The sequence below is a fragment of the Neomonachus schauinslandi genome, chromosome 3 (genome assembly GCF_002201575.2).
Source record: "Neomonachus schauinslandi chromosome 3, ASM220157v2, whole genome shotgun sequence".
Classification (NCBI taxonomy): Eukaryota; Metazoa; Chordata; class Mammalia; order Carnivora; family Phocidae; genus Neomonachus; species Neomonachus schauinslandi.
Genome location: NC_058405.1, coordinates 76,144,589 through 76,161,159, shown reverse-complemented (window position 1 = coordinate 76,161,159; position 16,571 = coordinate 76,144,589). Strand labels below are relative to the sequence as shown.

At 37.1% G+C, this 16,571-nt stretch overlaps 1 protein-coding gene across 1 annotated transcript in view; it reads right to left on the bottom strand.

Annotated features, from left to right (window-relative positions):
* Positions 1-16,571, bottom strand: part of LOC110570250 (mitochondrial intermediate peptidase) — a 190,048-nt gene that overhangs the window by 115,613 nt on the left and 57,864 nt on the right. Inside the window, exons 11-13 of the mRNA XM_021678231.1 lie at positions 3,390-3,543; positions 1,450-1,527; positions 641-845 (exon numbers count right to left, since the gene is read on the bottom strand). Coding sequence (XP_021533906.1) covers positions 641-845; positions 1,450-1,527; positions 3,390-3,543 — 437 coding nt within the window. The remainder of the gene's footprint in view (positions 1-640; positions 846-1,449; positions 1,528-3,389; positions 3,544-16,571) is intronic.

The following is a 16,571-nucleotide window of genomic DNA, read 5'->3' as shown; positions in this document are numbered from 1 at the left end:
ATCTTCTTCTCCCTCAAAATACTATTATACAAAGTTAGTTAATAAATCACTAAATGAAAGCAATGTAGCAGGTGGTCTTAAAGCTGACCATATAGGATAGTGAGCTTAAGACTCAGAGATGAGACAACTAAGAGGAAAGTCTACAATATAATATCATCAAATATGGCCACATACCAGCATGAAAGACTGTCATTTTAAACAGGGGGAAAGAATAGGAAAATATTTTTCAACATGCCTTAATATGTATTCTAACTGATTTTGGAGAAAAAGAGGCAATATTCTTTCACTTACTCACTATGTCAGTAGGGCACCTGGTCCCTAAAATGGGGGGAAAAGAAAAAGTTGAAGCCAAAAACTTCAATTCCATATAAAATATGATAAAATGTAAAAGTGCAAACTCAGAAGACAAGTGAGACAGTCCTCAGTCAGAACTGTTAGCAAGGAAGCAGAAAAATGTCAGATGATCAGGCTGCATAACAACTAGAAGGACAAGGGGAGGCAACTTGCAATAAATGACCACCTGACAATGTTAAAAGATAAGATTTTCTAAATAAAGAGCTTTTTGTTCCAATTGAAAATAAAACACATGTTTTTAAAAGATGGTTGTTAAACAGAAGTCCTCTCTTCGTGGCTCACCCACCAGTGACGTGTTGGTAACGAGTACGTCCCAGCATAGAATGCATGGCATGTCCCATTTCATGGAAGAGATTTTCCATCATTCCAGGAGTTAATAAAGTTGGTGAATTCCTTGAGGAATGGGGAAGATTCAGCATAAGAACTACAACTGGGAGCTGATAGTCTCCATCTTCTTTTAACCTGCCTCCACGGATTGTAAAATGACAATCCTGGAATAATCAGAAAACATAACCGGAGAAGAAAGTATTAGGTGACCTGAAGAATAAAATAGTCTTAATGAATATAAAATTACACCAAGACATCTCAGTCAAATGTACCTTAACTCTATTCTTCTCTTTAGTTATAGATACTTTTTCCTAACATTTTTTATTTTGCTAAAATTTTAAGTTTTTTAAAACACCTATACTACCTTGTGCTTGTGTTGATTCATTCATTCATTCACTCCAAAAATACGTATTGAGGTGATGCTATGCCAGCTTAGATCCACATGCTCAACTGTACACAAGTAAGTGGGAAGGGGACAGACACTAAGCTACTGTGGGAAGGGACACTAATGTTTACTGAACCCCTTCTGTGTTGGGCAATGAAGTGGGAGACACTTCTCATATCTATTGTCTTTATCACTCAGAAGCAATGAACTCTATCACAAAGGGAGGAATTTGGAGTGACTTTCTCTAACAGGCTGAGATTCTCATACATTGTATCACTTATTCTTCACAATAACCCCTGAGGCAGCTCTCTCATTGTTCAGATGGGGAAACTGAAACTGAGTCTTGGAAACATTGAGTCACATAAAGTCACATAAAGCATCACCTGATGTGGTTTGTCTGCTCGCTGGAAGAAATCACAGTAAATATACCCCAATAATCCTTCAGATTCATGAACAACAGCCTGGAAAAAAATTACATTTAGCGGTGAATGAAGCCATCAGAAACTCTAAAAGTGGAAAAACATCCCTAACAAGAATCTAAATATAAAACATCCATAGCCATAACTATAGACATTTTATTACTTTCTACACCCCACATGACCTAGAAATAGATTCTATTGTCCCCTCATCTCTCAGAAGATTCTGATTTGGGGATTCTGTCCAGGAGAGGAAACCCTCCTCATTTGAGCCCTTTGTCCCAACTGCCAGTGCCCCACGACACCAAGACGAAACCCAGCTCCTCAGACTGTTCACAAACCTCCCCATACACTTGGGAACAAGTGCTGGCTCCAACAATTCTAGATCTAACTATTACAATGTAGACATATGCCCCAAAATGCTAACCCTTGAATTCAGATACAACAGAAGGTTGCTTCTGGCTTCAGGTGAAGATCAGTAACATCATTATTTATGCTCCTCCCTCAAACTGGGCCTATAAAAGACACACGGCTTATGAAGAGCTCAACAGCTGGCCTCCAGCTCGCCTCCTTTGTCTTGTCACAACTTGAGGATTCTGCACAGAGAACCTCAGCTTCATGCATTACAACTTCGTGCAGGCCATCTATTCATTAGTTCAACAAGTATCTCTTAAGCCCCAAGCAGGTGCTTGGAATGTATCAAGGCATTCAGATACCAGCAGTGAACAAAACTGGCAAAGAGCGCTGCCCAAGGGGGGCCCACACCCCGTAGCGGGGGAAACCTGGTGGGCTCACACTCTGCAATGGGGGAAGCTTTTCATTACTTGCATGTTGTCCTTTCACTCTTACCAGTTTTTCTTTCATTGTATCTCTGCACTCTATCAGTCCCCACGACTTTGTGAAGTACATAATGCACAGATACTCAGGTAATCAGTGCGGGGATAAAGCGTGCTCCTACTCTAGCCTTTCAGTTCTATCACCATGCCTATTCCACTCTCACGGAACACAGCCAGGAGACAATCAGACAGCTTTCTTTCCTTGAAATACAGTGAACAGAGTACAGTGTGGTACGCATATAGGCAGAAAGTAAAACAGAATAACAACAACACAAAGCCTTTGTGAGAGATAAGTCAATAAATCCTCATAATCTTATCAAGAAAAAATAAACAGGGGCGCCTGGGTGGCTCAGTCGTTAAGCGGCTGCCTTCGGCTCAGGTCATGGTCCCAGGGTCCTGGGATAGAGTCCCACATCGGGCTCCCTGCTCCGCGGGAAGCCTGCTTCTCCCTCTCCCACTCCCCCTGCTTGTGTTCCCTCTCTCACTGTGTCTCTCTCTGTCAAATAAATAAAATCTTTAAAAAAAAAAAAAAAAAGAAAAACATACTGATATCTCAAATAAAGTGGGCCCTAATAGGAGAAGGGGTAGACGCCAGGCTTGAGGTAACATTAGAACACGGGATATAAATCAATATATTATGCAAATAATAAGCTCCTACAAGATGGGAAGGGGGTTGAAAAAAAAAAAGAAACGTGACAGATGCAGTGAATTCTGGAATTAACCAAAAGGGACACTGCACACTGCAGGAATATGAAAAGTAATGACAAATTTCTCTTTAACAAGAATTTGTCGGCATAAAAAGATTCAACTTTCTGTCAAGTCCTTAAAAAAATTTCTTTCAGAGAATTCACTCTGCTATTATATGTTCCTATCAGTTGGAGGGAACAACTGATTTTAAAGAAAAATGTTTTTTTATAAATGAGAAGCGGTGACCCGGACTTTTCATGAAACAGAAATAAGGTGAGACATGCTCCATCAGGGCAAAGCTGCCCTGAAGATAAAACTGCTATTAACTCGATTTCCAAACCCAAGAGATAAGGGAGTGCAACTCCACACTAACTGAATGCTTACCAGTTTGCGAACATCTTCACACCATACCTCTCCTTTTGCAGGCTGCTCTGCATATAACGTAATTCCTAAGAGTTTGGTAAACAAAATATTTAGGCCTTCCATGCACGCTCCAAGGGAGAAAAATGGGCAATATAAACTGGGCTCAATATTATACCTAAAAGAAAGAAAAGAGGTTCAATAACATTTTTGTTTACTTCAATTTCTTAAGTTCAGTTAACTCTTCATTTAAAATTTAGGATCATGGTAGCTAAAAAAAAGGACTGAAAACAAAAAGGTACATCTCTATCTTTTGAGGGATTTTCAGAGGAAAGGCAGTCTAATTACTCTTAGTAGTAACAGTAGTAAGTAGTACTTCTTAGTAGTAAGAGTAATATCAGTAATGAGTAATTAAGATAAACACACCATTCCCTAAACTTCATCCTTTTCAGGTTATTTACTTGCACTGACTTAATTAAATCCGTCTATCTCAATTACCCACACCACACACACAATCCTTTATGCATACCTACAGACAGAATCTGACCAGTGTGAGCTATAATGAAATATGTTCTATTCTAAAAAATTGTGACTTATATCACATAAATAGTAAACAAACTCAAGTCCTGAGGCATACTAAGTGAATTTAAATCCTATCTCTAGTAAAATATTTGTTAATGGAAAAAGTCTCTGTAACATAAACCATCAGATCTTAATTCATCTGTTTTACAGTTATATACCTTAAATGAAGCATAACATAATGGCAAAATTAATTATTCTTCATTCAAAAATGGCTTTTTATGTCCTCTTCCAACATAAGCCAAAGCACATCCAGAATATGTGATGTGAATGGTCACTTTTGAGTCATTAGGTCAGGCAAACTTTATGACCACAGCTAGAAAGAATGGCTCTAGAGTAACAGTAGGTGCTTATTCTATTTCTACTCTCTGGAATTAACAAAATATATACTTATGGTGACAGAAGGTAGCTACACTTGTGAAGAGCATAGCATTACATATAAACTTGTCGAATCACTATGTTGTACATCTGAAACTACCATAACATTGTGTGTCAACTATACTTCAAGAAAAATTAAAATAAAAACAAAATACATATAAACTTTCACACAGAACACAGACAAACGTATTTTTGTTACTAAATGGACGACTGGATTTAGTGAGCATGTATAAATTATACCACAAAAGAGATTTTGACTATAGAAATCCGCAAGTTTACAACTTAATTCCTGATCAATTTTTCATAAAAACAGAAGCTCACTGGTGAAAGACACATCACTTCTTCAGTGTCCTCACTCATTAATTCATATACTTGTGCAGGCTGTCAATAAACCTGCTGCTTGCTGGAGGTAAGGAATGAGAGGAGTGTCTGTCTCTAAAGAGCTCACTGTGAAGGAGGCGGAGAGGTGGACAGACAACTCTGGTCTCCCTAGCCTGGGGCGGCAGCAGAGTAGCTGCTAGAGACACGGTCAGAGGACTGAATGAAGGACACAGACAGCGGGACACCAAGAGGGTGTGATGACTTCATTTGTGGAAGAGAGGGTAGAAACAGTAAGGGGTCGCAGAAAGGAATTCAGAAACAGGAGTCTGCTGGGTGGGGTGGGGATGAGGAATGAAGGCAGGGAGAAGTAATAAGGGAATTCCAGGGAGAAGCAACAGTGTGAAGTCATGAAACAGCCTGGAAACTTCTAAACCAGTGGCTAAACACGAGCCAGTTCATGATGCAGGGGATCAACAGGAAAAGAGAGGGAGGGGAGTCTAGACACACATGGGCAGGGTCCAGAGAACTGAGGGCCTCAGACATAAACCTGAAGGATTGGGATTTCATATTATAGGCATGTGGTCTCTCAACTTTTTGATTATGTACCCCAATCATTAAAAGAATTTTTAAGTATTCAACCTTAATATATGTATATTTATAAATTATATTCATGTGTTGTTGTTCTACTATATTTCAAAACAAAAAAAAGGATACATTTTTACAAGTTGAAATAAAAATAAATCTAAACAGAATTTTTAATGCAGTATGTTCACTCTCAGTGGATTGTTTACAGATTGGGAAACATGAGAGACTGCTTTTGTAGGCAACAGAGAAGCAATCTGATGCTTTCTGGAACACTGCAAGGTTGACAGTATGGAGGGAGGAAAGCAGGAGAGGCAGGGAGAGCAGACGGTAAACTGGGGTCTAAACATAAGCAAAGGCAGTGAATCAAGGATGAGGAGGCAGACAGATATGAATTTGTTTTTCCTTGAGATGGAAATGTTTCGGGACTGGTGAGAAAGAATAGTCTAGAATAACACACAAGTTTCTGGCTTGAGCCAGATGGATGGGATGGCAGAGTCATTTAATCAGAGCACTACGCAGGGAAAAAGAAAGACGGGAGGGTGGGTATGTCTGTGGGAGAAGAAAGGAGGGTGGGGTGCAGTTGTGAGAGAAGGATAGAGGAGTCACAGAAAATAAATTCAATTCTGGAGACACTGACTGTGAAGTGCCCATAAGATGTCAGACACTCAGTTAAGACTGAGGCTTCATTGCTCAGGTGTTAGTTAAAGCTGTAGAAGGAGACTGGGGAAGGGCGATGCAGTGTGAGAAGAGGGTCAGCAGCAGATCTTCCAGATGAAGAGATAAAAAGGAAGACAGAGAAGAAAAGTCAGAGCTGTTAGGGCACGAAAGAAAGGGACATCACGGAAAAGAGGGCGAAAATGTGTTGTAAAAACAGGAAATAATGGAGGCTTCTGGTGTCTGTTCTGACATATAAGGAGCCTGGAAGGCATTATTCCATCCTAACAACAAGTAAAATGCTCAACAAACTAAAAATCAAAACTCTTCTTATATCCAGCAGAGAACTGAGATCACAGAGCAAATTGCTGCCCCCGCAAATATAAAGACAAGCAGGCAAATACAGAGAATCACAATTTACAGAACTCTCCAGTACAGACTAGCACTAAGGTAGGAAAATTTAAACTGCAATTGACAAATTGGAGGCTCAGTGTGGCCAAATCTGAGAGTTGGAAACTCCAGGGAGGCCCAGTTTAAGGGGGGAGTGGGGGTCCCCACACTTTTATGAGTTTTACCTCCAGTAGCTCTACCAGGTTCTCACAGTAAAGATGGAGAAAAATTCTCCCAATGCTTCCAGCAGGGGGAAAGAAAAAACAGCCATTTTGAAATACACCAGAACATTCTGTTATTCTTAACAAGGAGGCCCTCAAAAGAAACTATCTTACCAGAGCCTAACTTACCTAGAAGAAAAGAAATATCCAACCCAATCCCCATCTCATCAAAGCAGGGAAGGCGAACTGAAAAGCACTTGCAAAAGTCAGAGCTGAGGGGCACAGGCTCTGTAACAGACTGAGACCTAATCACAGGACTTTAGAATGCATCCCTCCCACCCTCCCCTCACCACCACAGCAACAGGGGTCCTGTAAAACAGGAGAAAACAACTGAAAACTGCACCTCTCAGATCTTATATTAAGTAGAAGTCTCCACAGAAACCCAAATACAACATCAGAGACATAAATAAATAAGAAAGGTTTAGCCTCCAACACCACAGCTACTGCAAAAGTAAACACAGCCTAACTAACTCCCAGCCAGTGAGTACGTCATGTCCAACTTTCACACCAATTTCAGGTTACAATAAAAGACAAGAACCACAGTCTTAAGAAACAGAACAAGCATCAGAACCAGATTCATGTATGTTAGAGATGGTAGAATAACCAGATTGAGAATTCAGAAACAACTATGATTAACATGCCAACAGTTCTAAGGAAATACACAAGATTCATGGGTAATGTAAACAGAGAGAGGGAAACTATAAAAAAGAATCAAAGGAAATGCTCATCAGTAGACTGGACATGACCGAGGAAACTATCAGTGAGCTTGAAGACATGTCAATAAAAACTTCCAAGAGTATGATGCAAAGAGAGAAAAGAATGAAAAAGACAGAAGAGAAGACCCATAGAATTGTGGAGTAATTACAAAAGATGTACATGTAATGGGAATTACAGAAGGAGAATAGAGAGAGAAAGGAACAGAAGAAATATTTGAAGTAATAATGACTGAGAACTTTCCAAATGAAGGACAAACACCAAGCAGGGCAGAAAACACACTTGGGAGTATCATATTTCAACTGCAGAAAATCAAAGACAAGGAAAAAAATCTCCAAAGAAGATGGAGGGGGAAAAAAATCACCTTACCTGTAGAGGAGCAAGAATAAGAATTATATCTGTGTTCTCTTCAGAAACTATGCAATAGAGAAGAGTGTGGTGGGAAATACTTAAAGCATTGAAATAAAAAACCCACAAACCTAGAATTCTGTTTCCAGCAAAATTATCCTTCAATGGTGGAGAAATAGACTTTCTTGGACAAAAATTGAGGGAATTTCTCACTGGTAGACCTGACTTGCAAGAAATGCTAAAAACAGGGGTGCATGGGTGGCTCTGTCATTAAGCGTCTGCCTTCGGCTCAGGTCATGATCCCAGGGTCCTGGGATCGAGCCCCGCGTCAGGCTCCCTGCTCAGTGGGAAGCCTGCTTCTCCCTCTCCCACTCCCCCTGCTTGTGTTCCCTCTCTCACTGTCTCTCTCTCTGTCAAATAAATAAATAAAGTCTTAAAAAAAAAAAAGAAATGCTAAAAACATTTCAAGAAGAAGGAAAATGATGGATGTCAGAAACTTGGATCTATGTAAAGAAAGCAAGAGTGCTAGAGAAGGAATAAATGGAAGATATAAAAGCAAATCTTTTTATTTCATGATGTAATGCATAACAGCTTCTTCACAATAATAATAGCGACAATGTACGAGGCGATTATAGTTTATAGATAAGTGAAATGCAGGACAGCAATGTTATGAGGGACTGAAAAGAAGCATATGCACAACCATGAAGCAGTGCAGTATTATTTGAGGTGTACTTACAGTGTAAATGTCAGGGTAAATACTTAAAAATTGGAAAAAAGGGAGGAGGAAAAACTGAAATCATATAAAACACTCAAAACCATAAGGCAGAAAAAAGAAAGGTGGAAGATAATTAAAGAAAAGGGAGGAAGAGTAAGAGCAAAGAACAGAAATATGTGTTATTCATACATGGTGATATGGCAGATATTAACCCAATTATATAACTAATCACTTTAAACATCAATGGTCTAGATATAATAATTAAAATACCAGAGAATGTCAGCAAAGTTGAGAAAAACAACACCCAATTATGTGTTGTCTATAAGAAATTAATTTTAATTGTAAAAATACAGATAGATTAAAAGTAAAGGGATGGAGAAGGATATACCATGCCAACACTAAGCAACAGAAAGTTGGAGTAGCTACATTAATTTCAATCAGAGCAGACTTCCGAGAAAAGAAAGTAATCAGGGATGAAGATGGGCATTACATAGTGATAAAGAGGTCAATTCTCCAAGAAGACATAACAATCCTTACTGTCCATAAAACCCTTAATGATTTTAACAGGACATCAAATACATGAGGCAAAAACTGACAGAAATACAAGAAGAAACAGATGAATCCAGTATTATAGTTGGAGACTTCACCATCCACCTGTCAGAAATGTAGATCCAAGAGGCAGAAAATCAGTAAGGACATGTTGAACTGAACAGCACCATCAATTAACTGAATATAAAAGACATCTAAGCAATGTTTATCCAACAACAGTGGCATACACATTCTTCTGAAGATCACAAGGAATCTTACTCAAGAGAGACCACATTGTGGGAAATTAAATACATCTTAACAATTTAAAAGAACAGATATCATACAATGAATGCTCTCAGACCATAATTGGATTAATCTAGAAATCAATAACAGAAAGATAGCTGGAAAATCCCAAAATATTTAGAGATTAAACAATACACTCCTCATTAACACATGGATAAAAGAAGGCTCAAGGAAAATTTTTAAATATTTTGGTCAAAATGAAAATGAAAATACAACTTATATAAATCTGTGGGATGCAATGAAAGCAATGCTTACAAGAATATTCAAAGCAGTTAATGCATATATTAGAAAAGAAGAAAGATCTAAAGTCAATAATTTAAGCTTATACCTTAGGAAACTAGACAAAGAAGAACAAATTAAATCCAAAGTAATGAGAAGAAAAACATATTTTTAAAATTAGAGAAGCAGCCAATAAAATTGAATAAAAAAAATTAATAGAAAAAAATAATAAAACCAAAAGCTGATTCCTTGAAAATATCAAGATAATTTGTAAACCTCTATCCAGGTTAACTAAGAGGAAGAGAGAGAGAGAAGACAAATTACTAATATCAGAAATAAGAGAGAGGATATACCACTATTGATAAAATGGGCATCAAAGGAAGATAAAGGAATATTATGACAACTTGATGCTCACAGGTTTGATAACCTACATGAAATGGATCAATTCCTGGAAAGACACAATCTACGAAAACTCATGCAAGAAGAAATACACAATCTAAGTTGGCCTATATCTACTGAAGAAGTTGAATCAATAATTAATAACCTTCCAAAACAGAAAACACCAGGCCCAGATGGATTCACTGGTGTATTCTACCCAACTTAAGGAACAAATTACACCAATTCTTTACAATCTTTTCCAGAAAATAGAAGCGAAAGCTTCCTAATTCACTCTATGAGGCCAGCATTACCTTAACAAAAACTAAATACACAGCAGGAGAGGAAAACTACAGACCAATATCTCTCATGAACACAGATGCAAAAATATTTTTTCAAGAAAATATCAGCAAATCAAATTGTTTTATACACAATTATATTATAATTATAAACAATTATACACCATGACCAACTGAAATTTATCCCAGATATGCAAAGCAGGTTCAACTTTTAAAAATCAATTAATGTAATCTACCACATTGAGAGACTAAAAAGGAAAAATCTTATGATCATATCAACAGATTCAGAAAAAACATCTGAAAAAATCCAACACACATTCAGATAAAAATTCTCAGCAAACAAGGAATAGAGGGGAACTTCCTCACTTGATAAGAACACTTACAGAAAACTTGCACTAAACATCATACTTAGTGGTGAGAAAACTAGATGCTTTCCTGCAAAGATCAGGGACAAGGCAAGGATGTTTCTTCTCACTACTCCTATTCAATATCATGCTGGAGGATCTAGCTAATGCAATAAGACAATAAAAGTTTTAGAGATAAAGAAAGAAAGAAAACTGCTTTTGTTCACAAATGACATCATTATCTAGAAAACTTCCCAAAGAACTAACAAACTCCTGGAACTAATAAGCAATTATAACACAGTTGCAAGATACAAATTTAATATGCAAAAATCAATTCCTTTCTTATATACCAACAATAAACACTGACATTTGGAATTATAAATACAATATCATTTATATTAACAGCAGGAAAAAAAAAAAAACTACCCTGAAATATTTAGGTATAAATCTTTTAAAAACATGTTTGACAATTAGAACATCCATTCATAATGTAAAAACTCTCAACAAAGTAGATTTAGAGAAAGCATACCTCAACATAATAAAGGGTATATATGAAAAACCCATAGCTAACATTATCCTCAAGGGTGAAAAACTGAGAGCTTTTTCCTCTAAGATTAGGAATAAGACAAAGGTGCCCATTCTCATTACTATTCAACATTGTACTGGAAGTCCTAGCCATAGCAATCAGATAAGAATAAAAAATGAAAAGCATCCAAATTGGTAAGGAAGAAGTAAAACTTTCACTATTTACAGATGATATGATACTATATATAGAAAACCCTAAGGACTCCACCAAAAAGACTGCTAGAATTGATAAATGAATTCAGTAAAGTCACAGGATACAAAACTAATATACATAAATCTGTTGCATTTCTATACACTAATAATAAAGTAGCAGAAAGAGAAAGTAATAAAATAATTCCATTTACAATTGTATCAAAAACAAGATACCTAGGAATAAACTTAACTAAGAAGGTGAAAGATCTATACTACAAAAACTATAAAACACTGATGAAAGAAATTGAAGATGACACAAACAAATGGAAAAGTATACCATGCTCATGGATTGAGAGAACAAATATGGTTAAAATGTCCATACTAGCCAAAGCAATCTACAGATTTAATGTAATCCTTATCAAAATACCAACAGCATTTTTCACAAACCTAGAAAAAATAATCCTAAAATTTGTATGTAACCACAAAAGATCCAAAATAGCCAAAGCAATCTTGAGAAAGAAGAACAAAGCTGGAAGTATCCAAATTTCAAGATATACTACAAAGCTAAAGTAATCAAAAAAGTATGGTACTGGCATGAAAATAGACAAATAGATCACCAGAATAGAGAGTCCAGAAATAAACCCAAACTTTTATGGTCAATCTATGACAAAGGAGGCAAGAATATACAATGGGGAAAAAATAGTCTCTTCAACAAATAGTGCTGAAAAACTGGAAAGCTACATGCAAAAGAATGAAACTGGACCACTTTCTTATACCATACCCAAAAATAAACTCAAAATGGATTAAAGACCTAAATGTGAAACATAGGCATAAAATTCCTAGAAGAAAACATAGGCGGTAATTTCTTTGACATTGGGTGTAGAAACACTTTTCTAGATATGTTTCCTCTGGCGAGGGAAACAAAAGCAAAATTAAACTATTGGGACTACACCAAAATAAAAAGATTTTGCACAGCAAAGGAAACCACCAATAAAACAAAAAGGCAACCTACTGTATCAAGAAGATATTTACAAATGATATATCTGATAAGGAATTAATATCCAAAATATATAAAGAATTTATACAACACCAAAAAAAAAAAACCCAAATAATCCAATTAAAAAATGAGCAGAGGACCTCAATAGACATTTTCCAAAGAAAACATATAATTGACCAAGAGATACATGAAAAGATACTTAACATCACTCATCATCAGGGAAATGCAAATCAAATGGACAATGAGACATCACCTTACATCAATGAGAATGACTAAAATAAAAAACACAAGAAATAACAAGTGTTGATGAGGATGTGAAGAAAAAGGAAACCTTGTGTACTGGTGGTGGAAATGTAAATTGGTGCAGCCATTGTGGAAAACAATGGAGGTTCTTCAAAAAATTAAAAATAGAATTACCATATGATCCAGTAATGCCACTACTAGGTATTTACCCAAAGAAAATGAAAACACTAATTCAAAAATATATATATGCTCCATGTTTATTGCATCACTGTTTACTTTAGCCAAGATATGGAAGCAACCCAAGTATCCATCCACCCACAGATAAATATATATATGTATGTATGTATGTGTGTGTGTATATATATATAGTGTGTGTGTGTGTCTGTGTAATGGAGTACTACTCAGCCATAAAAAAAAACATAAATCTTGCCATTTGCAACAACATGGATGGGCCTAGAGGGTATATATAATGCTAAGTGAAACAAGTCAGAAAAAGACAAATACTACATGATTTCACTCATATGTTGAATTTAAAAAACAAAACATACAAACAAAAAAGAGGCAGACAAAAAAAAGACTTATTTTTTTATTGCTTTTTTTTCCTTCAAATTTTTATTTAAATTTTAGTCAACACAGTACAATATTGGTTTCAGGAGTAGAATTCAATGATGCATCACTTACTTACAACATTCAGTGCTCGTCATAACAAGTGCCCTTCTTAATACCCGTCATCCATCTAGCCCATCCCCTACCCACCTCCCTCTATCAACCTTCAGTCTGTTCTCTATCTTTAAGAGTCTCTAATGATTTGTTTCCCTCTCTCTTTTTCCCCCTCCCATATATTCATCTGTTTTGTTTCTTGAATTCCACATACAAGTGAGATTATATGGTATTTGTCTTTCTCAGTCTAACTTATTTCACTTAGCATAATACCCTCTAGTTCCATCTACATCATTGCAATTGGCAAGATTTCATTCTTTTTATGGCTGAGTAACATCCCATTGTGTATATATACCACATCTTCTTTTGATGGACATTTGGGCTCTTTGCATAGTTTGGCTATTGTTAAAAAATAACTTTTGGGGCGCCTGGGTGGCTCAGTTGGTTAAGCGACTGCCTTCGGCTCAGGTCATGATCCTGGAGTCCCTGGATCGAGTCCCGCATCGGGCTCCCTGCTCGGCAGGGAGTCTGCCTCTCCCTCTGACCCTCCTCCCTCTCATGCTCTCTGTCTCTCATTCTCTCTCTCTCAAATAAATAAAATCTTAAAAAAAATAAATAAATAACTTTTAAATACAGAGAAAAAAATGGGTGCACTGAGAAATGTATAGAACTGCTGAATCATTATATTGTATACCTGAAACTAATATAACACTGTATGTTAATTATACTTGAATAAAAAATAAAATTTTAAAAATGAACAAGATCTATATGAGGAAAACTACAAAACTCTGATGAAAGAAAGCAAAGATCTAAATAAGTAAAGAGCTATTCCAAGACCATGGATAGGAAAACTCACTGTTGCTAAGATGTCAACTTTTCCCAGTGTGATCTATAGATTCATTGCAATCTCAGTCAAAATCCCAGCAAATTATTTTGTGGATTTCGACAAACTGATCCTAAAGTTTATATGAGAGGCAAAAGACCCAGAAGAGCAAACACAATATTGAAGAGGAAGAAAAAATCGGACTGACACTACCCAACTTCAAGACTTACTATAAAGCTCTAGTAATCCAAACAGTGTGGAATTAGCAAAAGAATATACAAATAGATCAATGGAACAGAAATAGACACAAACACATAGAGTCACCTAATCTTTGACAAAGGAACAAAGACAATATAATGGAGAAAGGACAGTCTTTTCAACAAATGGTGCTGGAACAACTGAACATCTACATTGCAAAAAGTAAATCTAAACACAGTCCTTATGCCTTTCAGAAAAATTGACACAAAATGCATCACAGACCTAAATGTAAAACACAAAACTATAAACACCTAGAAGATAATACAGGAGAAAAATCTAAGTGACCTTGGGTTTGACAATGTCTTTTTAGAGATAGCACCAAAAGCACAATCCATGAAAGAAGAAATTGATAAACTGTACTCCATTAAAATTAAAAACTTCTGCTCTGCAAAAGACACTGTTAAGAGGAAGAAAAGACAAGCTGTAGCAGACTAGAAGAAAATCTTTGCAAAACACATATCTGATAAAAACTGGTATTTGAAACATATAGAACACTCTTAAAACTCAATAGCAAGACAAGAAAAAACCTGATAAAAAGTAAACAAAAGGTCTGCCTAAACTAACCTCACCAAAGAAGTCTTACAGATGGCAAATAAGAATATGAAAAGATGCTCCACACATCCATGTCATCAGGGAAATGCAAATTAAAACAACAATGAGATGCCACAACACACCTAGCAGAACTGCCAAAATCCAAAACGCTGACAACACCAAATGCTGGCAAGGATGTAGAGCGACAGAAACTCGCATTCATTGCTGGTGGGAATGCAAAATGATACAGCCACTTTAAAAGACAGTTGGCAGTTTCTTACAAAACCAAACATACTGCTATCATACGATCCAGCAATCACACTCCTTGGTATTTACTCAAATGTGTTGAAAACACATCCAAAAACCTGCACATAAATATTCCCAACAGCTTTATTCATAATTGCCAAAACCTGGGAGTAACTAAAAGGTCATTCAATAGGTGAATGGATAAATAAACAATGAATAAGTGAATGAATAAAAAAATATATATTTTAAATTCTACAAAATGGAATAACCACACTAAAAAGAAATGAGCAACCAAAACATGAGAAGACATAGAGAAACCCTAAATGCATTTTGCTAAGTGAAAGAAGCCAATCTGAAAAGGCTACAGACCATATGATTCCTACTACATGACATTATGGAAAAGGCAAAATTTTCAGTAAAAGGATCAGTGGTTGCCAGGGACTGGGGGCGGGAGGAGGCAGTAGGGATGAGTAGGTGGAACACAGGGGATTTTTACAGCAGTGAAATGATGCTGTATGACACTGTCATGGTAGATCCCTGCCATTACACATTTGTCAAAACTCATAGACGGAACAACAGAGAGGAAGCCCTAATGTAAACTATGGACCTGAGTTAAAATATTATCTTACCGATTATAGCAAATGTGCCACACTAATAAAAGATGTTAATAACAGGGAAAACTGTGAGAGGATAAAGGGGATTTATAGGAACTCTCTATACTTTGCACGCAAATTTTCTATAAACCTAAAACTTCCCTGAAAATAAAAGTTTATTACTTAAAAAACAAAAAAACAAACAAACAAAAAACAGTGCCACTGTTAAGAAACCATACTTGAGAGAGGCCTGATTTTTTAAAGGGACCAGAGCTACGATAAGTCTAGGCTTAATTTTGTTCCACTAATGAGGTGGTACCTTTCTGAGGATTCTACTGACTATTCCACAAATTATCAAGTTTTTTCACTTTGGCCGATGGGAACATGAAGAACCCATGGCCCTGCGTGAGCTGCAGTGATGCAGGAAACCCTGGCTCCTTTCATAGGGTTCTTCCCTTGCTGTTGGTGCAGTGCTCCCCTCTCTGGACTGCAGGTCCTTGGCCCCCATGGCTCCCCAGTTCTAATGGCTCTGCCCAGGGAGACCACTGTGGTCCACTTGCAGGCCCCACTGCTTGGCTATAATTGGGAAGTTCCTCCAAGAAGTGAGCGGGGGCCATTGGAAGGTCACTCGTTTGTTTTCCCTCTTGCAGGGATCACGGGCTTACACTGACAGCTTTACCACATCTGAACACCACTGTCTCATATGTTTGATGAGAGTGATTTTAGTTGTGCATGCAGGAGGTAAATTTGGTTCCTGTTATTCAAACTTGTCAGAAGTCTCTTTGTATTTGAATTTTAGGACAGTGGATATTCAAAAGTGAACAATAAGCATACACATTCTTAGGAGGTGAAAAAGGGAAGTAATCAGGAATGTCAAGGTTACTACTAAATCTGTCCAGCGGAGTCACCCCACAACCATCCCAGGCAGGCCCGTGGGGAACCAGAACATAGAAGTAAGATCATCCAAGGAAAAGAAGTGACCCTAGGAGTCCAGAGGAACTGGCTGGGTCTGGGAAAAGAGATCAACTGGAGGAACTGGGCTCCAGAAAGTGCTTCCAAGCAGCACAGGCAAACCAGAAGATCACTAGATGTCAAAGCAAAGGGAAGAGGGCAGCAGCACCACCATACACTCCCAGAGAAGCAGCTTCCTGCTCTGCCCAGTTTG